Genomic DNA, 27,955 nt, shown 5'->3' with positions numbered 1-27,955 from the left:
ATTAAAATTCAAAAGGACGTGAAAAAATGGGAGAAATGGTCTGAAGTAAACAGGATTCAATTCAAGAAGGACAAATGCAAAGTACTCCACTTAGGAAGCAACAATCCGTTGCACACATACAAAATGGGAAATGACTGCCTAGGAAGGAGTACTGTAGAAAGGGTTCTGGGGGTCATAGTGGATCACGAGCTAAATATGAGTCAACAGTGTAACACTGCTGCAAAATAAGCAAACATCATTCTGGGATGTATTAGCAGGAGTGTTGTAAGCAAAACACGAGAAGTAATTCTTCCATTCTACTCTGTGCTGATTAGGCCTCAACTGGAGTAATATATCCAGTTCTGGGCACCACATTTCAGGAAAGATGTGAACAAATTGGAGAAAGTCCAGAGAAGAGCAACAAAAATGATTAAAGGTCTAGAAAGCATGACCTATGAGGGAAGATTGAAAAAACTTGGTTTATTTCATCTGGAGAAGAGAAGACTCAGAGGGGACATGATAACAGTTTTCAAATACGTAAGAGGTTGTTACAAGGAGGAGTGAGAAAAATTATTCTCTTTAACCTCTGAGGATAGGATAAGAAGCAATGGGCTTAAATTGCAGCAAGGGCAGTTTAGGCTGGACATTAGGAAAAACTTCTGAACTGCGAGGGTGGTTAAGCACTAGAATAAATTGCCTAGGGAGGTTGTGGAATCTCCATCATTGGGGATTTTTAAGAGCTGGTTAGACAAACACCTGTCAGGGATGGTCTACATAATATTTAGTCCCGCCTTGAATGCATGAGACTGGACTAGATGACCTCTCAAGGTCCCTTCCAGTCCTATGATTAACAGAGACACAGGGTCCAAGTCTGCTCTCACTCCTGTTTTACCCCACCATAATGTCATTGTCTTTAATGGAGTTACTCTGATTTTACATTGGTATAAGCAAAATCAGAACCAGAACCACAGTCCCTTCCCCAAAGGGCTGTAACAGACTACAGTAGATAACTAATAGCTCAGTCACAAGGAAAACCATTCAGGCATAATGCGCCTTGTCACAGTGCCAGTTTGAGTTAGTGCAGAAATTTTGGAATCTTGCAGATACCATCCCCAAAAGACTTCGTAGAGCATGATGTGTTTTAAGGAAAGATTTGAAGGAAGTGATAGTCATTTGGCACGTAAGAAGAGGAAAACTGCTAGAAACATAAGGGGAAGCATGACATAAATTGCATATATGAATGTAGGAGAAGTTGGTGAGGTGCTTGGAGACCCCTCAAGACGAGAATAAATCATTAGCGTTTCCATTCTCCCATCACACTGTTGTCCTGAGCCCTCCAGTCTAAAGAGAGCCAGTCTCCTCGGTCACACAGCTGACTCCCTTACTTGTAGTGTTTTGTGCAAGTCAGTTTGTTGAGGTTTTATTTAATTCCTCTCTTCTTTCTTTTAGAGGGTCCATAACTGTGCACTGGACACTGCACAGGTAAACATCCCCTCCTCCTTGTAGCGCCTTCTATAGATACTCAATATTTGTTCAATTATTTCCTCTTGTCCCCCACCAACTCAACGTCACACAAGCCAGACTAGATAGTATCCACTTTCAGACCCTAGCAACCCAGGCCAGACTCAAACAGATGACTTAGTGTGGAAGAATGCCACATCCAATTTCCAGTCCCCTGTATCAGTCACTTCCCACCCACTTCAGCTCCTTGACTTTATTTTATTTTTTTAACTAGTTTTAAGCAAGGTACAGGTTGAAGTAAGTTCCCTGGAATCTGGCCTCTATGGTCAGAGGCAACATATGACAGTGCTAATCAGGTAGCTGCAGGTAACAGCGAAACGCACACAGCTTGTTGCTGCCAGTCAGCTGGAGATGGTCTGAGTTGATTGGTCTACCTCTCCTGGAAGGAAGATCAAGGACTTTGAAGAGAAGCTTCTTCCCATCCCTCTCCAGATGGGGCTGCAAAGCTCTGGTAGACCCAGAAAAGCTTTAATTCACCTCTGGTTTCAAGCATACACTTGTGCTGGTGGGGGAGGGGTGCACGTCTTAGACTGAATTTACAGCAGTTTTTCTACAAAGAGATGAAGATGCACAAGAAGTTTCTCTTGATGGAAGTCAGCCTAACAGCAACTAGTCACAGTAGGAAAGTGGATCTCCTTGGACCTGATGGTGGCGTCTCCCATATGGCTAACTATTGTATGACTCACCAGTTTTCTTACCTCAGTTGCTGATTTGCTTCCAACCGCTCTGAGGATAAAGCCAAGAATAGGTTAACTCGACAGGACAGTTTCTTTAAAAAAAAAAGCTCCCCCCTTTGGGATGGTTTCACAGCAGCCACTCTCTAAAAGGGACCTGTGTTCCCTCCTCTCAGAAAATAGGGGCATTATCCCTTCTTATTGATGGGATGGCAGTGGAGCATTGTTCTCTCAGTTCAGTCTATAGGAAGGAATATCTATTTTCCATTTAGACGGGGTAAGCCTTTAATTTCACCATCCTGGCTGCAGCTGGAGTTCCCTTTTAACTGCCTGGCCATGGGAGTGAAGACAGTTTTATACGGAGGAAAATGCTGAAAAGGCCACTTTAATATTCTTGCATGTGAAAAGGGGAGCGCTTTTCATAGTGCTCTGTAATGAGGGTCAGCGGGATATTACACTTCACCATATGGCTAATTTGCACAGCAGGTCAAATGCTCTATTTGCTTTTTAAAGACGGCCCTATAGATCAAGCGACACTAAAACAAAACCAAAGAAGCATGAGTAAAAGATGCCCCCTACTGTTCAAGTCTGGAAATTGCCAGGCAGCAGACAAAAAGGCCAATGCATGGCATTCCAGTCACACAGACGAGTACTACTTCATCACATCTTTACCTTTTTAAAAGAGCAAAAAGTAGCAGTGTGGAAGAGCGTTAGCACGGAGTTTCAGCAAACCAGGCAGCAGGCAGAAAAGGAAAGCTGCTTTAGGGAATCCCAGTTGTATCAATATTTTAATATCCCCACACAGAAACACTTGCCAAACTCCACAGACTGCTCAAAACGAGCTTTCACTCCATTTGCTTGCAATATGAACCTGTGCTAACTGCTGTCACTGTTCCAAGCCGTTGACTAGCTGCCTGACCTTCTGACTAACGAGTGCTCTGTTTATTAGCGTGATGGCCCTTGTAACCTATGTTTGTCTTGGCACTTCCTCCTTGCCGTGTCCCAGGCCTGACCCAAAGAAGAACTTCCCCTGCAGGGGCCAGCAGCAGTCTGCAATACTAGGGGGAAAAAATCTGATCACTAAAGATTATGGAGCCATGGGGCCTGGACTTTTGAAGAGAGTAAACATTCTGATTAACAAGCCTGGCCTTTGTAATCGGTTTCCACCCCTCCCCTCCAGATCAGAGTGTTAATTTATTAAATTTTTTAACAAAGGGTCTTTATTATTGGCCTCGGCGTGGCTGGCTCCTTTCATAGTATTATCACCTACATCTAATAAAGCTTTAATTAACTACTGCTTTTCATAACCTCTGACCTAGGATGATAAACAGTTGGGCCATAGTAGCAAAAGGGTAAATCCCAAAGGAGTTTGCATCCTGCTCACACTTAGCAACCCCCCAGTATAAAATGGATTTGCTTGAACAAAAATCTGTGCATCATTTGTATTGATACTTAATTTCTGAAAAGCACTTTTCATCTGCAACGTTATTCCTAAACATTAACTAATTTATCCTCACAACATCCTTTTTAGTAGATAAATATTCCCAATTTTACATACAGGTAAACAAGACTGGATGTCTGGGCAAGAGACTTGCTGTAGCTCAGTGAGAGATCATGGGCTTGATGCAGGAATCACTGGGTGAAATTCTGTAGCCTGTGTTGTGCAAGAGGTCAGATTAGATCACCATGTTTTTTTCTGCCTTAAAATCTGCACCTCAGCTCATAGATTCATAGAACAGTTTCAATGACTTGTCCAAGCCCACGTAGAGTCTGTATCAAAGCTAGTATTAGAACTCAGAAGTTACTGGCTCCCCATCCTGCACTCAGATCATTCGTAATTAAAATTAGTTGTTTCATGAAAAATCTTAGGTTTCAGAGTAGCAGCTGTGTTAGTTTGTATTCGCAAAAAGAAAAGGAGTACTTGTGGCACCTTAGAGACTAACCAATTTATTTGAGCATGAGCTTTCGTGAGCTACAGCTCACTTCATCGGATGCAGCTTTCTTGCCGCTTTATTCTTCTTTTTACAGGCACTAGCCCGGAAGATGAAGGAAAGCGGCAAGTTACAATAGGCAGAAAGACTGGGTTCCAATTCAACAACTCCACTTCCAGGGTTATCAGAGGAGCTCATCTTCTGCAAATATTAAAAACACAGCCCAAGAGGGACCAAATTCTCCAGAGCTGAGGCAAGGTGCCACCATTCACAAACTGCTGGATGTCCAGGAACTGCACTAATTTGTTTAAAATAGGGCAAATCACCACCACACTAACAATGCCTGCACAACTAGAAATCCCAGCATGCGATATTTCATCTTGATAAAAGCGTCCAGTCCACCATAGGATATACCTCCAGTATTTTCCCATGAGTCAGGCACAAAAAATATGAAATTGGCTTAAAAATTATGAGATGGGGGGGAACACCCACATTTGGGGGTCTTTTTATCTGCCTTCTGTTTTCTGAGTCTTTAGGGTGCACTGAAGTCACATTTTTAAGCTTTTCTCCACCAACATGAGGGCGAGAAAGTCACACTAAAAAAAAAAAGAAAAGAAAAGAAAGCTGAGTTACTCATATAATCACTTCTGCGGGGGCTGGGGCTTTAAGTAAAGCACAGAATGCTGCACGCCTCATGATAGTATCATGAGGAATACTGTGCCGATCTAACACCCTTGTTTACTCCCAGGACAGATTCCTTAAGCCCCTACGTTTTGTATAGAGATGTTCGAATGGGGTAAATTCCAAACACGTTTTTCTCACCCTCCTCCTAAGGGATGCCTACACTGCAATCAGGGGGACTGCAGCTTGGACAGGCAGGCTCACACTCGGTGTAGCCTAAAAATAGCAGCGAAGATGCAGCAGTATTTGCATACGTGCCTGCCCAGCACCATGGGTACCTACCTCGCCTCGCTAGCCACTGCTGCTTCACAGCTATTCTTAGCCATGCTCGCTCGATTCAAGTTAGTGCTGCCGTGCCTACCCAAGCTGCGATCAGTAAGGACATACCTTCTATAGTCAAGGTCTGAGAGGGTCTGTGTGAAATCCCCACACAATCTAAAACCACAGCCAGGGTCAAAAAACAAGCTGCACTAAGAATCTAGCAAGAATCAGAGTTTTAGGAAAACGGCATGCCTAACACATTTTGTCTGAAATTCTGCAAACACTAATCTATATTAAGCCCCTTTGGAGCAGTTAAAGTACGAAAGGGAAATCTTGCGTTTCTGGAGAGTACATCCGCTGTTCACTTGTCCCTTTTCTCTATGAAGCTGTGGTCAGGCCATGTATCAGGTGTTTCTGTGTCACCGTTCTATCTTCTCTGTCAGTCTAGAATTCCCCATTTACACCTTTCAGGTTATGCTGAGCTGCTCCACTGTTATAATCACTCACCGGAGTATTTACTCAAACATAATCAGGGCATGTCTACCCTTACCTGGATATCGGCACTGCTGCAAGTGTCGATCTAGCACTCTCCCATTGATCTGTGTACTTCACCTCCCTGAGAAGGGTAAGGGAAGTCAACAGGAGACACTGTCCTGTAGTCATAGTGCAGCGTAGCTACCGCGGTAAGTGGATCTAACTACGGTGACTTCAGTTACGTCATTCATGTAACTGAAGTTGCCTAAGTTAGACTGATTTACCGCGGTAGTGTAGACCAGCCCTCAGAGTGTATAATTCTCTCATTGAGTGTCCTTTGTACGTTTTCCAAATCCATTCAGCATCATATTTCTTGCTTTGGATAAACAGCTTTGGGTTCATGCCTTTCCAACAGCCATTACACGACGTTAGGAAGTTATTCTGAAGATACATCCAACACAATAGTTGTATCACAGCTTGCAATCACATCTCTACCTGTCAAGGGCCATCAGATCTTTGATCTAACCTTAGAAATATGCTAGCATGTTTATTTTCCTGCCTAGAGAAGTCAAGCTGAATATAGGAAAGGGCTCCTATTTTAATTCTCAATTTTTTCCTATACTACCTCAAATATGAATCAACAGATGAGAATGATCACACAGTCTTGCCAACTCTCACCATTTGATCATGGGTCTTGTGGTATTTGATGTTGTTCTGAAAGTCCCAGCCTTTGGAATCAAGAGACTGCATGAGAATCTAAGATTTCATTTTTTTAAAAAGCCCTTTCAGTTGCAGAGAAAAACTTTAAAAATGTGGAGTATATCTTGATGGCTCAGAAACCAGGAAATAAATAAAAATTCAACGTTTATTCTTTTTTAAGTTTCATGATTAGAGCCCTGCGTGTATCCACATCAGATCTCAATCCACAGAAACAGTCCGCGGATGTGGGTACAGATATAGAGTCATAGATACTAAGGGCAGAAGGAACCATTATGATCATCTAGTCCAACCTCCTGCACAACGCAGGCCACAGAATCTCACCCATGAATTTCACTCCTGCGAAAAACCTCTCACCTATGTCTGAGCCATTGAAGTCCTCAAATCGTGGTTTAAAGACTTCAAGGAGCAGAGGATCCTCCAGCAAGTGACCCGTGCCCCATGCTACAGAAGAAGGCAAAAAACCTCCAGGGCCTCTTCCAGTCTGCCCTGGAGGAAAATTCCTTCCCAACCCCAAATATGGCGATCAGCTAAACCCTGAGTATATAAGCAAGATTCGCCAGCCAGATACCCAGGAAAGAATTCTCTGTAGTAACTCAGATCCCACCCCATCTAACATCCCATCTCAGGCCATTAGGCCTATTTACCATGAAAATTTAAAGATCAATTAATTACCAAAATCATGTTATCCCATCATACCATCTGCTCCATAAACTTATCGAGTTTAATCTTAAAGCCAGACAGATCTTTTGCTCCCACTGCTTCCCTTGGAAGGCTATTCCAAAACTTCACTCATCTGATGGTTAGAAACCTTCGCCTGATTTCAAGTCTAAACTTCCCAATGACCAATTTATATCCATTTGTTCTTGTGTCCACATTGGTACTGAGCTTAAATAATTCCTCTCCCTCTCCGGTATTTATCCCTCTGATATATTTATAGAGAGCAATCATATCTCCCCTCAACCTTCTTTTAGTTAGGCTGAGGGGAGATAGAAAGCGGATATCCACAGTTTTGCAGGGATCTACTCATGGTTTCTTCAGGCCTTACTCCTGATTTCTGGTTGGCCATACTTATTATAACCAGCAATTTTCAGAATTTACAAAACAGCACCCTCATCTCTGAAGCAGACTTGAAACACTTTACCTTGAATAGTTACTGGGTTTTGAAAATAATAAAGGTCTAGTTTCCTCACCATAGTTCCTCCCAAACACACATCAGCGTGAAAGGGCCTACGACATGGGTCAGCAACCTTCGGCATGCAGCCTATCAGGGTAATCCGCTGGTGGGCCACGGGACACTTTGTTTACGTTGACCGTCCGCAGGCACGGCCCCCAGCAGCTCCTAGTGGCCACAGTTCGCCGTTCCTGGACAACGGGAGCTACGGGAAGCAGCACAAGCTTCCCAGAGCTCCCATTGGCCGGGAACAGTGAACTGCAGCCACTGGGAGCTGCGGGGGGCCGTGCCTGCGGACGGTCAATGTAAGCAAAAGGTCTCGCAGCCCACCAGCAGATTACCCTGATGGGCCACGTGTCGAAGGTTGCCGACCCCTGGCCTATGACCTTGCCCAGCAGTGAGAGGTAGTGCTGGCAAGCTGCTAGGAGAGAGACACTAAGTGCTGTGAGAACTGGGCTGAAGTGGTCCAAATTGTACAGGAGAGCAGCAGAGAGGACAGACAGTAAAGGCATCTAAATAAACTCCTAGTTTTAATTTCTAGGATCAACCAAAAACACCTAAGCACATTTATGGAATGACATCAGCAAATGGGACACTGGAGGTAAGAGAGCAGAATGAATTGAAAACTTTTATAAATCAAAAGTTGAGTAACAGTATTTATAGTTTGTAATATGGCTTTTAAAAATTCACCTGTGTAATCTGACTGACTGAACTGACTAATCTTTCTGTCTGCACTTGAGAGAATGGGCATGAAGCCATCAGCCCCTAGAAAACGCCAATCAGTGGAGAACGCTGCAATATGTCTCCCCAGCAACACTGGCTACCAGTGCACATCAGACCTGTCCTCTGCTCTCTGCATTGGCTTCCCACAGAATATCAATTCAAGGTCAAGGTCTCAGACCTTATCTTCAAGGCCCTCTTTCTACTACAGGATAAAATCCATTTTTGCAGCAGACAGAGCTTTCTCAAGGACTGGTCTGAGACTATAAAACAAACGGTCAAGGGAATGAAAGAACCATCACAAACCACACCACCCTGCACTCCAAGTGCCAGGCGCACTCCTCCAACCAGCCTCTTCTAACACACACAACGTGTACATTTAAAAAAAAAACAACAAAACACTACTAAAACAAAACATACACAATTCTCTGCCTGGGGAAAGATAAGAGAGAACAAACAATAAATGATAGATGTCAATCACGTCTCTTACTGCACAATGGGAAGGTCCTCAGATATTACAGTGATAAGAGTGACAAAAGAATGTATCATAGAATACTGAATGGGCACAACTGGCCTCCTCAGGGAAAATTAGATCACTGCTTTCATCGAAGCACTTTATAAAGCAAAATTTACAAAGCCTTCAGAGATGGGAGTAGTAAGACTGATAATTCACCTTTACCTTTTACCGGCCATTTTACCTTTTCTTGGTCTTTGCACGGTTCAACCGCAGCTGTAATATTGTGACCTGTCGGATAAAAGATAGGATTCCCCACTTTGAATTCTACTTGGTTGTTCAGAATCTAGCTCCTTGGAAACTTGAAACCAATGGCTATTTTCTTAAGAGAAAGGGTGTTTGAGTCCATATGTTCAGGGCTTGGATGGTTAGAGGGTTGTGCTTTCTTTTTAAATAAGTAGAAGGAAAGCCCATGTAGCAGTCAACGCAGAGGACTAGGAGACAAGAGATCTGGGTTCTATTCCCAGCCCTGCCACTGACCTTGGGAAAGTTAACCTCTCTGTGTGTTTCAGTCCTGCCAGCTGCAAAATGTGGCTAGCACTGCTCACCTTGTACAGGTGCAGTGAGGTTTAATTAGCATCTGTAAACAGCTTTGACAGCCTCGGATGAAAGGTGCCAGAGGAATCATAGAATATCAGGGTTGGAAGGGACCCCGGAAGGTCATCTAGTCCAACCCCCTGCTCGAAGCAGGACCAATTCCCAGTTAAATCATCCCAGCCAGGGCTTTGTCAAGCCTGACCTTAAAAACCTCTAAGGAAGGAGATTCTACCACCTCCCTAGGTAACGCATTCCAGTGTTTCACCACCCTCTTAGTGAAAAAGTTTTTCCTAATATCCAATCTAAACCTCCCCCACTGCAACTTGAGACCATTACTCCTTGTTCTGTCATCTGCTACCATTGAGAACAGTCTAGAGCCATCCTCTTTGGAACCCCCTTTCAGGTAGTTGAAAGCAGCTATCAAATCCCCCCTCATTCTTCTCTTCTGCAGGCTAAACAATCCCAGCTCCCTCAGCCTCTCCTCATAAGTCATGTGTTCCAGATCCCTAATCATTTTTGTTGCCCTTCGCTGGACTCTCTCCAATTTATCCACATCCTTCTTGTAGTGTGGGGCCCAAAACTGGACACAGTACTCCAGATGAGGCCTCACCAATGTCGAATAGAGAGGAACGATCACGTCCCTCGATCTGCTCGCTATGCCCCTACTTATACATCCCAAAATGCCATTGGTCTTCTTGGCAACAAGGGCACACTGCTGACTCATATCCAGCTGCTCGTCCACTGTCACCCCTAGGTCCTTTTCCGCAGAACTGCTGCCTAGCCATTCGGTCCCTAGTCTGTAGCGGTGCATTGGATTCTTCCATCCTAAGTGCAGGACCCTGCACTTATCCTTATTGAACCTCATCAGATTTCTTTTGGCCCAATCCTCCAATTTGTCAAGGTCCTTCTGTATCCTATCCCTCCCCTCCAGCGTATCTACCACTCCTCCCAGTTTAGTATCATCCACAAATTTGCTGAGAGTGCAATCCACACCATCCTCCAGATCATTTATGAAGATATTGAACAAAACCGGCCCCAGGACCGACCCTTGGGGCACTCCACTTGATACCGGCTGCCAACTAGACATGGAACCATTGATCACTACCCGTTGAGCCCGACAATCTAGCCAGCTTTCTACCCACCTTATAGTGCATTCATCCAGCCCATACTTCCTTAACTTGCTGACAAGAATACTGTGGGACACCGTGTCAAAAGCTTTGCTAAAGTCAAGAAACAATACATCCACTGCTTTCCCTTCATCCACAGAACCAGTAATCTCATCATAAAAGGCGATTAGATTAGTCAGGCATGACCTTCCCTTGGTGAATCCATGCTGGCTGTTCCTGATCACTTTCCTCTCATGCAAGTGCATCAGGATTGATTCTTTGAGGACCTGCTCCATGATTTTTCCAGGGACTGAGGTGAGGCTGACTGGCCTGTAGTTCCCAGGATCCTCCTTCTTCCCTTTTTTAAAGATTGGCACTACATTAGCCTTTTTCCAGTCATCCGGGACTACCCCGGTTCGCCACGAGTTTTCAAAGATAATGGCCAATGGCTCTGCAATCACAGCCGCCAATTCCTTCAGCACTCTCGGATGCAACTCGTCCGGCCCCATGGACTTGTGCACGTCCAGCTTTTCTAAATAGTCCCTAACCACCTCTATCTCCACAGAACCACCTCTATCTCCACAGAGTTCAATGTAATACAGAAGAAAGGGCATTCTGAAGTACTTTTTGCACTGTATACTGAGCAACATAAAGATGTATGAATTTTATGTATGGACAAGCAAAAAAGACGGATGAAATCTTGGATCTGCCAACTCTGATGTCCTTTTAAATAAACTATTCGTGCTCAAGAGAATTTTAATCTTTATTTGCTATAATTAAAGATTGCAGAAATATCAATGCCTCCTGTGATGCTGTCAGATGCCACAAGCTACACAGGGGTAGCTGGGCAAGTACTTTGATGAAAGACCTCCAAGGAACGGTGCACAAAATGGTACTACCTTTTCAGCGAGGAACACTGTACTTTCCCCTTTAGTTCAGTTCTGGATAAACCTATTAGCAAGGCATTGGGAGCTGCTATCTTTTGGGTGCGACATAAAACCAAGGTCTTGAGCACTTCAGTAAATAGGGATTCCAAGGAATATTTTGGGTGTTAGCCCCTGTTTGCTAGCTAAATTCCAACTCAGTTAAAATCCATTTTACCTAAAATCCCCTGTACTTTCAATTGGATTAGAGTCTTAACTTCTAGTCCTAAACTGTTGTGTACTGTCATGCCCCTTTAAACAGCTATTACATTACTCCCCAAAGGTGGATTTTAAGGTCAGAAGAGACTATTATCATCGAGTCTGACCTCAAGCATAATACAGGCAATAAAATTTCACCTTGCATACCACTGCTCCAAACAAAGTGGTACTTGTGTACAGTTTTATAGTGTTGTCGTAGCCGTGTCTGTCCTAGGATATTAAAGAGATGAGATGGGTGAGGTAATCTCGTATATTGGACCAACTTCTGTTGGTAAGAGAGACAAGCTTTCGAACTCACACAGAGCTCTTCTTCAGGTTTTATAAAAAGGTGTAAAGCACACTTGGATATTCAGGGTGAAATGGGCTCCTAGTATGATGCAGCCACAATTCTTCTTGAAGAATAATCTATATCTCAGACTATCACTCATATTTTAGTAGGTTTAAATGTTAACCTGAAATGTGTCTTCCTTCAAATTTAACAGTAGTTGATGAATTTGGTGCAAGTGTTTGCTACTCCTTCAGTCATTCAGAGATGCCAGAGTTTATTCAGCTATGGTATGACAACCCCTAGTGTATTAGATTTTCAGCTTCTCCAATCCAAATTTTGTCCACCTTACATCATGCTTGGTAAAGTGTGGGGGTTATAATGTTTACTCAAAATAGGTAAACTATAACAGAACGCAGATGATAATCTTCCCAATCGTGCAGCCCTTTTTAACACTTACAATTCACAAAGCTTCCACTGAGTTCCCTACATACAAGTACTGCTGGATTAGACTTTCAAAATTAAATTTCTGGTATTTAAAAATAGTTTGCATATTTAAAATACATTTAATTTTCACACAGAATTAAATGATTTACAGGTTTTAAACATTTTTCTTTTGGGTTCTTCAAAATGTTCATTTCTATTTTTTTAAATAGCTAAAACAGGAAGAGCACAATATTTGGAACTGCTATGGCTGAAAAGTGATCTGGGGTTTTGATCTTACTGATCTTTAAAAAGTAAGCAATACACTAAACGTTTCCAAAATGACAGCTTTGGCTTTCATATTTCCTTGTAGTGGATGAAAAACAACATGTATTAATTAAGATTCATTGGGAAGAGTAATATTTTTGACTGATGAATACATTTTTATCTCCAAGCAGCAGCAGGGAAACAAGCGTTGAAACACATGATCATGTGCAAGAAGAGAACCAGGGCACTGATAAGACATCAAACAAAAAAGCTTCTCAATTTTTTAAATTTTTATTTTGTTTTATGACAAAACAGTTTAAGAGCGTACTCTTATGGCTGGTAGGCCAAATCATGCATATTCTCCTACCCATCTGTTCTGAGGTCTGATCCATTCTTGTCCTGTGATCAAAGCCACGGATGGACACATGCAAGATGCAGTCTCTATCAATAATTTTTTAAAACCCATTTAAAATCAACATTTGATTATTTTAAAACATGCTTCTCCTAGAACTACCAAGATATGCACATGCCTAACTGGAGTGATCTGGTGCTGTAACTGGCCTTCCTCATCTGATTCGCCTTCCTAATACCAATTACCCCATGAATTGCAACATATCCAAGTTAGGTTGTAAAGCTCTTTGTGGCAGGGATCATGTCTTGCCTTTATTTTTTTATTTTTTTTTTAAATAAAGCATCCAGAACACTTTAGGGATCCACTGGGTAAAATACAGCCCTGCTTTCTAAGAGCTGGTGGAATTTTCTGGAAGGGGGACATTGATTTAGGGATAGAGAAAGGTATTTGAAAGGTGATTTTATGGCACATTTTGGACTAACTGGCCTAAACAGCGCTAACAGTAACATTAAAAGCTAGTATACATGTCTACATTGCTTTTCATCCTCAAAAGCTTTATAAACACACTGAATATAAGCTATATGCAGAAATCACTTCAGTGCCTCTGTGAAAACTTGTGTGACTTTGAGAAATTCATTAGTCTCTCTGTGCCTCAGATCACCAAATCTGTAAAATGGAGATAATAGCACAACCCTACCTTACAGAGGTGTTGTGATGACAGAGACATTAAAAGACTGTGAGCTGCTCAGAGAGGCCATAAAAGTATCTAAGATCTATAAGGCAGAACATTCTGTTCTGTTGACAAGGCAAGGAAGACTTGTATGAAGGCGAAATATGATTAACCAAATCACTAATGGGCTAGAGCACTGTGCTAACATTAACAAAACAGGCAAATACATTTCTCTTGAAGATGTACATTAGGGCCACTCAGTAAATCCTGCATGGGAGAAAATGCCACTTCTAACAGATCTGACAGCACAAAGTGAGCACATGCCAAAGTGATATGCATATTCAAGTCCCTATACTTTAACAGCGAAGGAGGAATCCAAATCTATTTTGCAGTGAACACTTCTGCTCGATATCCTATACAAGGAAGCTGATGTTTTAAGTTTTGACTGACGAGACCTTTACGTGGTGACATGCTGCAGGCTAAAAGAAAGAAGCCAATCTCAGACCAGAACTGTGTAACATTTTAAAGAAATTACTGCATGCTCAAACAATGGAATATTTGTCAAAGTACAACTTGATCACCAGAATTCATCTGTTTTTCATAACTACACTTGACCTAAACTACATTGACTGAACAAGGTAGCCTGTGTTTTTCAGTCTGGAAAATATGGCTTTTCAACTTTAAAAAAAAAATTTAAAGACCACACTAAAGAAACACTAGTTACAAAATGACTGTGGCCCAGAAGACTGAAGGGTATTAGGATTTAGCCAAGGATGACGAAGAATGGTTTTTCCTTGTTACAACAGCAAGCAGCTAGTAATCTTCAGGTCATATTTTTGGCAGTCTCCCCTTGTTTCAGCTACCCTCCACACTTAAGCCCAGGAATGTCTGCCTTACTTGTATGTTGGTTTCCATTCTTTCCTCTATTTCCAGTCTTCCTTTCCTTAGGTTACCCCAGCATCCTGAGGTCATGATGAATGGATACAATAGTGTGGTATTTATGGTTTCATACCGTGTTTTAAATTCTTCATTAAAACTTTAATAGTGAGCTGACATGAAAATCCTCCAGTTCTCAAGAGATTACCACTTTTCCCACCAGAAGAACCAAATGTAAAGACTTCATGCGAGGGAGAGGAACAATTATTTCTCAAGTATAAGCTGTGCACACTGGAAGGAGCTTGGTCTAGCCTACTTCAGGAAAAGTCCATTCCAAGAATTAGCAAAGAAGGATTTATTCATATGAGTAGTATATAGTTCCACTGATTTCAAAGAGAACACTCACTGAGTAAGGTAATAATCATGGTCAGAGTTGCAGAATTAGCCCCTAGGTACGATGAACAACAAAACTACAGGGCATAGTGGGGACAAGGAAACAGGAAGACCACAGAAAAGGACAAAGGGAGACAATGTTTTTAAGAGACCACTAGCTGCAAAGAATTCAGGTAATTAATTTTGTTCCTGTTTTGCATTTTGCCTTTGTAATAACCACCTCTTGTCACAGAACTAGTAATCTCTGACAGACAAACTCTGCATTAGTTGCCTGGAAAAGGACAAAGGGAAATACGCTACTAAATGGGAGACCTTTGCACTAGAAAAAAAATGTTATGCCATTAAATTAAAGATGATTTTATTTTAAGGTTTCTTTAGTAAAGAAGAGGCTCCTCTTTCTATAAATTCAATTGCAGGCTCAGAAATTAGCAAAACCATCCATCGCACATATTGTCTTAGTTTCAAGTGAAAGAACATTTACTCATTTTTAAGACTGATATGTGACATTTTAAGCTTGGGAAATCGTTTGTTAAACTCGCACATTTGTTTTGCTCTCTTAACCAGGAGCTCCAGGGAAAAAGATCTTGGCCGCAAAAGTGAGAAGTTTATTTTATTTTAGCATGTGTACTGCAGACTATTGTCCTCTCTGCACAGAACAGAAGGCAGTTGTATAAACCCATTCAACAATGTGATCAAACCCCCACTGTTGGGATGAGAGGAGAGTTCAGTCTCTACGACACATTAAGTCCTTAGCCTCTCTGCTGAGACTGCCAACAAGTGGGGCTAGTTAGTTCCAGTTACTATGATGGCTCTTACATGCACAGGAGAGAGACAGACTCACCCCCTTCAGACTTTTGGCTAAGATCACATACAATATCAATGTAATATTGGATACCTCCTCTGTCAGGGGAAGGACTTGGTGATCTAGTAGCTGTTTTCCATCTCTAGACTTAACCACCAGATGGTTACTCCTTTCAGTCACTACCAAAATAGGCTGAATTCAGACAGGCAATCTAGACACTTCATAGCAAATTACTGACCAAAAATGGACCTGAAGTGCAGTAGTTCTCTGAAAGATGGCACCTCCTACACGACTAATCTCCTACTGCCCGGATTCACAGTCAGATCTGCTTCCTTTTCCAACTTAATGAAAAGTTTGATCTTTTTATAAACCCTGTTAACACCGCAGAACCAATATAGCTTATAGGGTGGAGTCCGACAGTTTAGGACTTGAGGTTGGATGGAGAGCGGCAGAAGCAAGGGGGAGGATTTATTAAAAACCATGCTGAGAGAAAGTTTAACAATGTTAACGCACTACATTAAAAGACAAAGGGCTCTAAGAAATAAGTGAAACGAGAAAGTGCACTAAAAAGAACAAACATGAAAGGGTTAAAACCACCAGGATTCTTACACACACAAAGAAACATGGCATTCAACAGTGAGGGCTTATGTGCCTCCATCCACCTACTAGACAGGCGCATTTGTAGGTACCTCAGGACGCTGGTACCTCAGGATACCATCCCCCTTCTTTTGTGCCCCTCCCCCAAAAAACAACATGCAGATGGCAGTAATTATGGGTTTGCAGATGACAGTCGGGTGAGGAACTCACAATGACTAGGTAGAGGAATAGTTGGGGATAGGTATTACATATACACACATAAGGACCTCAGGTCACTTAGGTTGTATGATGGAGTCCTTGACTCTACCCTTTGTCTTTTTAGGCTGTAAGCTCTTTGGGAAAGGGACAGTGCTGCCCTGTTTGTAGACCATCACATTTTTCCATTCCACAGCATAAACAACTACGCACTACAGCAGGAGTGGCCAACCTGAGCCTGAGGAGCTGCCAGAATTTACCAAGGTACATTGCCAAAGAGCCACAGTAACAAGTCAGCAGCCCCCCCATCAGCTCCCCCTCTCCCAGCGCGCCCGCCCACTGGCAGCCCCGCCAATCAGTGCCTCCCCCTCCCTCCCGATCAGCTGTTTCGTGGCATGCAGGAGGCTCTGGGGGCGAGGGGGAGGAACGAGGGCACTGCAGGCTCAGAGGAGGGGGCGGGAAGGGGTAGAGTTGGGGCAGGGCCTGAGCAGTGAACCCCCTCCCCCCCCCGCAAACTAGAAATTTGGCACCTGTAGCTCCAGCCCTGGAGTCGGTGCCTAGACAAGGAGCCGCCTATTAACCTCCGAAGAGCTGCATGTGGCTCCGGAGCCCCAGGTTGGCCACCCCTGCACTACAGCATCATGTAAACTAGAGCAGTTTGGCAGGATTGCCTCGGGAAGCATGCTTAGGTGCCCTGTGCTTTCATAAACAAGAGAACTCACTAAGCACCCAAGATACAATTTTTTTCTTGTTATTCCCACGTTAAAACAAAGAGGTGGTAAAATAAAATGGTATTTGATTTTTTCAAGCAGCTGTTGTGCAAGATGCACAGCCCTTGGGCTACAAGACCTTTACGGTGATGCCCTCAGTCTACAATTTTCAGCATTATAGTCACCATCAGAAACATATATCCTTTGGCTAAAATTTGCAGCTATTATTCAAAAGAACAGGTGCTACTTTTATACAGCATTACACACACATACACACACACAGCTTTTCATCCTGAAGGAGCCCAAAGCCTTTAAACTATGTACTACAGGAACACTGAAATACAACCACTTCTGGGGTGAGAGGGCATTAGAAAAGCTGGATGCAGTAAATTATGCAACAAGATGATGCGGTTTAACAACACAAGGTAAATCCCTAGTCTCATAACAATTTCTGCAGAATCCTAAGTGTCCATGTGTAGCACATAGGACCTCTGATTTTTTAAGATTTCACCCCACAGATCCACAAACAGCATGCCTCTTAGAACTCAAATTAACAACTTCAGAAGGCTAAAGCGACGAATCATTTGTGCCAGATTTTAAACCTGTGATTCCAGGGAGTCCAGGTTTTGCAAAACTGAGTCAGCCTCGAAGCTATATGCAATTTTATTATACATACTGCAAAATACATTACTGCACACATAGAGTGCTTATCAGATCAGATCTCAGAATCTTTGCTCTTGCCTCATGTCATCCATATAACATGACCTAAGTAGACCACCAGTTGCAGTTTGAAGAGGCACTGGTATTCAGAACATTACTTAATGTGTTTCTCTTATCTCTCCATCATTAAAACATCACCATCCCATCAGATAGCAAGCCGCTTTAGTACCACACTCTTGGAATGCAAGGGCATCATTTGTTCATTGTACATACTGTGCCTTATTTCCACATTCTCCTGAACAAAGGCATGTGCCCCTGAAATAGCGGGTGTATGCGTCATAAGTCTGTCCTGCAAATTGTACACCCCTTCCTGAATAAGTATTTGTAAACAGACGGAGAATTAACTTTCAGCCAACTCAAGATCCTTCATAAAAAAGAGACTGTATTCAAAACAGGATGACAATCATTTCCCAACTAAGGTACACACAGGTACTTAAACTACATATGTAGCAGGGAAAGAGCAAAAACACAGCTATGCACCAAGCAATTCTATTCTATTCTATGTGATTCACAGAAACATGGTGGCTAATTATTTCACAGTCCTCTTTAGGAATGGGAGTTTCTGGTCAGCTTGAGTGTCAGAACTTGACAATTCTCAGGAGCTATGTCGGGAGAAAATATGTTGCTTTAGTAATGCAAATAGTTGGACCGTACGAGACAAACTCACATTCATAACTTTCTTTACAAGCAACATTTTAAAGGTTCACACTTTCCACTTACTCTATTGAATATAAATACTCTTAGGAACCAAGGGTACCAAACTTCTGGGTACTATAAAGTAACAAAATAAAAGGCGGATATCACATAGACACGATTGGTATCACTTGCTAAAAAAAAAAAAAGAGGAAATGAATTCAGTATGCAGAATGTCAGGCTAAGAGCATGGTCTGACAATCTAGTGGCAAGACCCTGCACTTCCATGAGACAATACAATCCAGGCACAACTCAGAGGCATGGGGCACCATCAATGTAGGGGCAGTAGATCATATTCAGTCCCAGAAGGTAGTCTCCTACTGTTCAACTGCATCACCTACAGCTGTTTAAGGAGTGGTTTTGATCCAGCTGTGGAAAGAACAGCAGCTCCAAAGTAGAAATCTGAGGGTGGAAGGAGAGGTTTAAAATGGGAAGATCTGCTAGGCAGGCAGAGAGAACCTTTTCCCCTCCAGTTTAACCGAGTTTTGCCTTTTGAAAACAAACTTAATGGAGGCTGACCTTGTTCTCACTCTAATCCAATACACTTTCAGAAAACTCTTTTCAGATCAGTGTTCCTCTTCAGCACTGGCTCCATCACTGTGGTGTTCCTCCTGAGAGGTCACTGCACCTTGACACCACCACGGAAGATCTTCACCATAACGTCAGAGCGTTCTTCAAACTCAGATTGTTTCTGTGACCCTCTCACAAACTCAGCAAGGTCAGTATTTGAGCAAAACAAGAAGTAGTGCTGGGGATACTGAAAACTCAATCCATTCCATGTTCTGGACCATTTAAAATGAATAATCTCTCATGACGAGCTGTCGTCTGAGTCCTGACCCCTTACCTTCCGCGGAGCAACTAAGACTGTTGGTTAACCCCTTATTTTAACCACTGGGATAACAACTGATGTGATTGAATCAAGAGAAAAACCAAAGTTATGCTTTAAAGTTTAAATGTATCTGCAATTTGCTAGTCTACATATGCAGTGTAACAGACAGGTAAGGCTCACCTAGTTTTGTAAATAAATAAAAAATGGTGATCACTGTGAAAGGGACTTGAAGCCCTGGATTAATCATGCTTTGCAACCCCTACCTTCAGGTGACAAGGATCCTGCATTTGGGTTATAGTACGTTGCCACTATATTTAGGAGGAATTATATGTTTTTTCCCTAACATGGCTGTTTTCCAAACTGAGTACTTGGAGAGCCAACACTGTCTGTGATCATATCTAGCCAGCTTAGAACGAACACTGATTTCTCTGCTTCTTCTTTGATCGAAGTCAAGTTGTATCCCCATGGGTAGTAAGGTCACAAGGTTAAAAGAGCAATATGACAATTACAAAAAGTTAAATCTATGACCACTACAGACAGACACACTAGCCAGGGTCCATTAGCACGTAGTACAGAGCAGTTATCTCAGGTCACTGACACCAGTTCACTCTAATGGCTTTTCCTGTGTCCTTATCAATCCAGTGCACAAAGTATCTCACCCTAGCCTTTCCCTATGATCTCAGTACCATGTTTACAGCTATCTAACTCCACCAGGCACCGGTGAGTCAGCCAACTCAGCAGACAGTGAGATACGCCAGAACAGAATGATGGGACAATCTGCAAAGCAACTGAGATGAACTAGGAGTTAGATATTTCTAGAAGGAAAAATTTCCACTAAACAAAAAAAAAATCTCAAGAGAAAAGGTGAAACTTTTTAATAGCTTTACATTCCCAAGGACACAGTGGAAACAAACTTCACAGCCCTGATCTAAAAAATAAGAATTAACAGACCCTCCACATTGCAGTTCACATTTCAGTATCAGTGAATAAAATAAATATGTGTTTCAAAGAAGAAAGCATCTCTTTTAGTATGAAAAAGAAGTCTGCGAGCTACATTACTTGAACAGTAGTTTCAAGAATAAGAGTGATGATCAGCTCTTAAAAGAGAAACTACTCCAATCCCTATTACAAAAGCATGAGCAGATGAGATTTTTATCTATACTGTAGCACCTCTAATCTTGCAGAGTTGGGCAAGGAGCGAAAAGAAAAGTAACCGTCACAATCAATATTTCCAAGAGGCAGACAAAGCAACAACTGGCAGTCACCAGTGCAAATGAAATATTAGAGCAGAAAGTCAGAAAGAAGAGGAACATGAATACATCAGAGTAGGGACTATTAGGAGGGAGGAAAAGTGCTAGGACAAATAAATAATGACATTTAAGTTGTGATTCTGGAAAGCGACTCATGATGTTCCATATTTATGGTCTCTCAAGAACTCCAGATTTAATCTGCTCATTGAACGTAAAAGGATGTTATTTCTAACTGCCAATGCCAAAAATTCAGCCTGGAATCTGAAAGTCAAGCTGGGTTCCCTTGTGCCTCGTGAATCACTAACTGTATACATTCTGCAATCAACACTCGATTAACAATTCTGTGGACGCATGAGTCCAGCTCCCATTCCCAAAGCTGTGCTGGCTCTGAAGGACAAACCGAAATAGAGCAGCAAACACTTGCTGCAGTCACTAAAGTAAGCAAATGGCTGAATACTTCCAGAGAGAACACCTGCGTACGTGAGGAGTAGGAAAGGGCACATTTTACATAGTTTTGAGAGTTGAACCCCACTTTTAAGGGCAGGTCTACAATGGGAGAAGCCCTCTCGTCATCCTAGCGCTGTCTACACTGGGAGTTAGGTCAGCGTAACGGCGTCACTCAGGGGTCTGGAGTTTTCACACCATTGAGCGACAGTTATACCGATGTAAGTTTATAGTATAGACCTGGCCTAGGACAATAAAGTGACTGATGAAAGGGGATGAGATGAAAACAGGAGCAGAGCTGCATAAAACCTTAAAGCAATGTCTGCTGTAGATTTTTTTTTTTTTTTAAACAACTCTGTAGGCCACTTGACCTTTACCCGAGGCTGATCCCACCGTAGGCAGGATCAAAGCATGGGGACTGCCCACACCAGTCTTTACACGTGTGTAAAGTATCTCGAGCTAACTGGCAATCAATTAACTTGAGGTAAAAAAAAAAAAAAAAAAGAGGTCTAGAGAAGACAAAATGAACACTTGACAGGGTAGGTCTACACAGCCCTCAGACATGAGCCTCCCAGCCTGGGTCAACAGACTCGGCTTAGCAGGGCTTGCATTAATGCTCTAAAAACAGCTGTGTAGACAGCAGTGTGAAGCTGCAGCTCAGGTCGCAGAACAACTCCGAATCCCTGTCTACACAGCTATTTTTAGAGCGCGAGCGTGAGCCCTGCTCGCTCACGTCTGTTGACCCAGGCTGGGAGGCTCGCTTCTGCAGGCTCTGTAGACCTACCTAGAAAACAATATTCACGGCCTGAACTAGGAACTTTGTTCTCCCTTTAACATTTCTGTACACCACAGCCAAAGGTGTTGAACTGCACCGACAGTAAGTATTCAGAAATGTTTCAAATGATTTTAAAAAAACCAAACCTTTTCCTTCCAGTCTCCTTTATCCAGAATCACAGTGTCACCTGCCAGTTCCAAGCAGATTCCTCGGCAACTGTAGCCCAAAACTGTACTGGATTTTGTTTTTGACTGTCTCACTGCTGCTAAGTTCCAGGTTTGGGATAAGTTCCCCTCCCTACACCCTTCAGTTTACGGGACACAACACAATAATCAATTTTCATTTTATATTATGTAAAGCAAAGCAATTCCATCTCTTGGGTTCGAAATCCAAGACTGCCAACAGCTATACAGATGCCACACGAGATAAACAAACCATCTAACCCAAACCCAATCTGTCCTACTTTACTTTGGATATTGATCAAACCAGCTTTTCTATGAGTTACATTTGGGTGAGGGAAGACCTAGTATATAATAAATATCAATGGCAGATTCATTTCACCCAAATACTGTAGTTTCATCTCAGCTTTGTACAGGGATCCATTAACCAATTCTGCATACTGATCCATTACCTCTGAAAAGACCACTAACGTAATGAAGTTGTAGATTTACAGGCTAATTGTAAGTAAATGTCTTTAAATATATTGCTGCTAAACAGAAAGTGGGTATATTCTGTTATTTGTGTGTATCCGACGGGGGGTTAACTTTGGTCGATTGGTTAGAATAGAGGAGAGGCAGGGTTTTGTTCTAGGCTCTCTCCCTGACTCCCTGTGCTACTTAAGGCAAATTGCTTAGCCTCACTGTGTCTCAGTGATGATGCATTTGTTCTCTCAACTCTCTAGTTCATTTTTTGCATGCAATTCCAGGATTTAAAATATTAATGTCTGTGGTATCCAGAGATCCCAAGCAGAATTAGGGCCCCATTATGCTAGGCACCGTACAAGCATATCAGAAGAACATATCTGTGTCCCTGTCCCAAACAAAGTACACTATAAGCCGTTAAAAGAGGAGAGGGGTACACCACATACACACAGTTTTTATGTGCATTTGTCATATTTTCTTTTGCTTGTATATATTTAAAGTGGCGTCTATCTCCATCTGGCCCCACAGCCATTATTAGTCAGCTGGTTTCTCAGAGTAAAGGATTGCTGACAAATAGTCCCATAAAGCATCCCTATCAGAGCCTGTCTCCCCTAGCTCTGTTACCAAGTCAAGGACCAATTCTCAATTAACCACAGCCTGACCCTTGTTCACTTTCTTTCCCTCTCCTCTGCCCTTCCTGCAAAAGTTCAGCGCTTCCTGGAAAAGTCTCACTGCCTGTTTGATATTGTACTTCGCTTTAGTTGCTGAAGGAAGGATTTACAGGTGCCTGGCCCCGTCTGCAAGACCATGACCGAAAGCTGACCTCATGTTACAATATGTGAACTCCTGCCCTGCTGATAAGGCTGGCAGATATGAGTAGGATTTTTCAAATAATCCTTTGGGAATTTATAAGCAGCACAGCCATAAAACCGAGGTGACTGGAAGGTCGATTTCACTAAAAATAATAAATATTGCAATGTTTATTCAAAGTAGGCCTTTGTAACTGCAGGCCAAGCACTTAGATAACACTATTGTAAATGACAAATATTAGGAGGTTTTGGTAACTATTATATTATGAGCCTTCCGTCTGACACTGATGTGGCCATTTCCCTTGGTACTTGTCCAATCTTTGATATTGTTCAACGCTAGCTGGGCCTAGAAAACCAGTTCAGGATTCAACCACAGGTCAGGAAAAGGATAATTTTCCTTTATGGTTGCTTGCCTTACTTCCCTGCTCTTGCTTTACACACGTCTTCTTGACATTTCTGCCTTTTTCTTGCTTCTTCTAGGCCTTTTGGCTGAGATTCTGTATTGTAGGGGTTTGGTCTAATGGGCTCAGAGGACTGGGGAGAAGAGCTCCTAAATTCTAATCCCAGCACTGTCGCCAACTCCTTCTGTGACCTCACTGCCTCAGGTTTTTCTGTCAAATGGGAACAACACCTACCTACCTCTTCCACAGGGATGTGGGGAGGGTTGATGTTTACAATGCATTTTGAAGATGGAAAATTCTATAATCGTGCTAAGTATTAATATTTGACACAGGAATTTTAGTATCTCAGAGCACTTTACAAACATTGAGTCCCACGCCTACGTGAGGCAGAAAGAAATAATAATTTAATCATTCAGACATGTATCCATTGGGGGTCTATATTCTATCCCCAGAAGAGGGATGGACTTCATCTAACATGACTCTTCCCATCTCAAGTTACTTTTTGAGCACATCAAAGAGGCTCCAGGTGCACTCTCTCCCAGAGCATAGTGGCTGGCTAGTGGTTTACTTCCAGCTGCAGCCGAAAGCAATCAAACAGTGGCGTGGAGCGTTAGCCTGGAATCTGTTTATAGAAGTAGCATTTCTCTAGCATACAATAGGGGAATATACAGCCATGTTCTATATATGACAAAGGATGAACAGTAAAAGCACCATTACGTAAACCAGAATATAATGTCAGTCTAGAAGATAAATATGCACTACAGACTGCAATACTCTGAACACACACTGATGCAAAAAACTAATGTCCTGTTTTCACCCTTTACGTAATAGCATTACATACAGCCTTCTATTAAACAATGATATGCAAAGCTATGAGAACAGAGCCTCTGATTTTGCTTTAAATTAAATATACATATACACCTATGTACAACTGAAGTTTTTCCAAATCAAATGACACTTTGAAATGTACCAAGGGGTTCAGACAATGGTAAGCACACTCGCACACTCCCTGAAGCAGGTATCCAACATGTAGTATTTTGTCTTTGTCCAAGACAGAGTACACTCAAAATATAACACATTCTGGGTAGGTTAACTTTCTAATGCCAATGAAGTATCATGGCATTGTAGCCAAAGCTATATAATTACTAACAGATGAAGACAAAAAGGTTATATTTGCATTTTTATGATGATTTCTTTCCTTTAGCAAATTCATGTGTAGGTATTGCTGGGGGGGGGGGGGGGGGCAGGACTGGCTTTAGATGTACCATAAAAGAAACAACTCTGTTAGGTCTGTCTCCACAGCTGCAAGGGAGGCAAAGCTGCTCGATTACATGCAGAAACCATGCACTCTTCTTATGTGCTGGCTTGACTTTAGAGGGTTCTCCTGTGGCCGAGAAAGCTGAAGACCTTTCTTCAGCAACTGTGGGTTACTGTCATTAAAGAACAGCTGCAGACAAATAGGTCTTTGGATTTCCAGTTTGAAAGGCTCAGATGAATTACTGCAGCAGTCTAAAAATTATGACACAAGGGAGTAATGGCTGAAGCGTCACCCACAAAGGTCATTTTCTCTGCTCATATTGAAGGGAGTAACTTTTTATCAATATACTGGAAGGCCTGGAAAACCACATTTTGTCTAGCAACCTACCAAAACTAGAGGTGAATTTTATTGGATTTTAAGTGGACCCACCTTTCTAAACAAAGCAAGTATTTAGAATTCTAGATCCATCATCTCAAATGTGGACAGAAAATTAACGGGCTCTAAAGTTGCTGATGATCTATCTATCTTGGGGCTTTATACTGCCAAACATCACCTCAGTACCTCAGTGCCTTCCAAGCAAAGATGATCGCAAATTCCCTAGTGGACTTCAAAGTCTCTGGTTCGTCTCCGTTTTCAAAATAAAAGCTCTTGGTTTTGCTGGCTGGTTGACTGATTTGTTTGTTAGTTACAAATTTTTATCTTTGTGGTTTTTTTTGTTTTTTTTTGGAGGGAAATATTTGGGTAAGTAGGAGTGCCAATGTGGTAGGTAACATTTTTGCTATTGTGGGAAGGTTTCCACCATTGTGTGTAACTGATGATCAGGGTCACATGATTATTTTTCTCTTAATATACAACAGTGATCAAGAACTGACTAAAATGCAGCAGAAAATGGTCTTATCACTTACATAGCCATGTAAACATATCTTGATGTTTTTCAGGGCAGATAAAATGGCAAAAGTCCGACTTCTAGAAAGCTTGAGCCAAGACAGTAAAACTGTGGATTTAGTTACATACCATATGATTTTAAAGATTGGAAATTCTCCAGTCTTCAAAAGAAGGAAGGTGCAATAAACAACCACCACCACCTAAAACTGCTGTCTTTCTTGATTACTCAATACATTATTTTGCATTGATATAACAGTTATTTTGATTAAAGAAGAATTATTTTAGGGAAATATATTTAAGCTAGAAATTGTATTTGGCTCCTTATAAACCTCAAAGCTGTTGTGGCTGAAGAAAATGGTTTATATATCTTTGCAGTCTGCCAATATAAAATAGCTGTTTGGTTTTTACTCAAAGCCCTTCCTCTACTGTGGGCTCCCAATGTTGCCCTTGCTTCCCTTTGTCACATGCTGCTGAGATTCTAATTTTACTAGATACTGCATTTTCTCTCAAGGTGAACATAAGCAGACACTAATACTTGTTATGCAACAGGTTCTTTCCAAGACTGTCTACATAGATATAAGGAGCTGCACCTAATCTTGCCATTCAAAATCAGGGTAAACTTCCGTGCCATTTGTACAAACTGTACAATGAAAACACCATCGTAGACCTACTTACCAGTACAGAATATATGTGCAAGCATCGGTACACGGGCGAGAAATCCACCAAATCCTGGGCACCAGGCACCTACAAAGACATGAAATGGAAAACAAGAGGATCAACATATAATCTACAAAGCAACTGGCTACAAATAAAGTACATAGTGTGTGGGAATATACAGACATACTATAGACTGCATGCTGAGGATTTCAGTTATAATGAATTTCAATAGCTAGTAAGTACTGTTCAGTGTTTGATTTTTAAAGCAGGTGCAAGCTGACCAAAGCAGCAAAATTCAACATATGTTGCACCCAGCACTCCGAGCATCAATCTCTCTAAAAAACACATACCGTCTTCATATCCTTTGTTAGTCATCTCAGCAGAGAGGCAAAAGATGTGACCAGCCATGGTTGCTAAATGAGCTGTTGGTCCTTGATAAGGGTTGAGGCATGTTGGCAGAAGCTGTCACTGACTTGATCTGTGCCGCACCTGGCCAGCAGGAAGGTACTTCTCCAGGACTGGCATCAACACTTAACCCACTTAAAGGACAGGTTGAGCCATTTTTTAAAAACTGCTTACTGAGCCTGCCGCAGGGCTGAGAAAGCACACATGGGAGAGGCAGAAAGTACGAGACAGTAGAAAACTGTGCATGAATGTGAGGTTCAGCATTCACAACCTTCACCCTATGGATCTATTCAGGTCAGTCGTGTACAATCACAGGCAACGGGCAGTCGAGTGGGATTACCGATATCAATAGCTAGCTCTGATCTTTTAAAACAAAACCTAAATGTACTAATTGTACACAGGAGCTAAGTAAACGTGTGCTCCTATCACTCTTACCCTCTAGCCCCATTATCTCCATTTCTTACCTCACCGTGTTATGTCTTAACTAGATTTCAAGTGTAGACTTAGGGCTTATTTACATTGCAGGGGTTACAGCAGCAGCTTTGTAGCTATGCCACCGTAACCCCAGTGTGTAGATGGGGGAGGTTTAGGTTGGATATTAGGAAAAACTTTTTCACTAGGAGGGTGGTGAAGCACTGGAATGGGTTACCTAGGGAGGTGGTGGAATCTCCTTCCTTAGAAGTTTTTAAGGTCAAGCTTGACAAAGCCCTGGCTGGGATGATTTAGTTGGGGATTGGCCCTGCTTTGAGCAGGGGGTTGGACTAGATAACCTCCTGAGGTCCCTTCCAACCCTGATATTCTATGATTCTATGCACACCACTGTGACAGAAGGGGCTGACCTATCACTGTAGTAACTCCACCTCCCGAAGCGACGGTAGCTAGGACAAAAGAAGCATTCTTCTGCTGGCCTAGCCACATCTCCACCAGGTGTTTAAGTCAGCACAGTGGTGGATTTTTCATACCCCAGTACTGTAGCTATGTTGACCAAAGTTTTAAGTGTAGACCAGGCTACAGAGCATAAACTCCTCAGGCAAGAACTTTCTCTTGCTATGTGTTTGTACAGTGCTCAGCACAATGGGGCTCCCGTAATAAATCTACAGTAGTAATGGGGGAAGGGGCCGGGGGGGACTTCACCTGTTCGCAACATATAACGACCAAATTAACCAATGATTTCCCATGAATTAGAATTTAACAACAAATAATTACT

The 27,955-nt window shown here is 42.2% G+C and overlaps 1 protein-coding gene across 4 annotated transcripts in view; it reads right to left on the bottom strand.

Annotated features, from left to right (window-relative positions):
• Window positions 1–27,955, bottom strand: part of EXOC6B (exocyst complex component 6B) — a 449,711-nt gene that overhangs the window by 214,597 nt on the left and 207,159 nt on the right. For all 4 annotated transcript variants that reach the window (XM_077816057.1, XM_077816058.1, XM_077816060.1 and 1 more), the window contains one exon: window positions 26,362–26,430. In XM_077816057.1, coding sequence (XP_077672183.1) covers window positions 26,362–26,430 — 69 coding nt within the window. The remainder of the gene's footprint in view (window positions 1–26,361; window positions 26,431–27,955) is intronic.

The sequence above is a fragment of the Eretmochelys imbricata genome, chromosome 4, assembly GCF_965152235.1.
Source record: "Eretmochelys imbricata isolate rEreImb1 chromosome 4, rEreImb1.hap1, whole genome shotgun sequence".
In the NCBI taxonomy this organism is placed as follows: Eukaryota; Metazoa; Chordata; order Testudines; family Cheloniidae; genus Eretmochelys; species Eretmochelys imbricata.
This window is presented reverse-complemented; position numbering and strand designations above follow the sequence as displayed.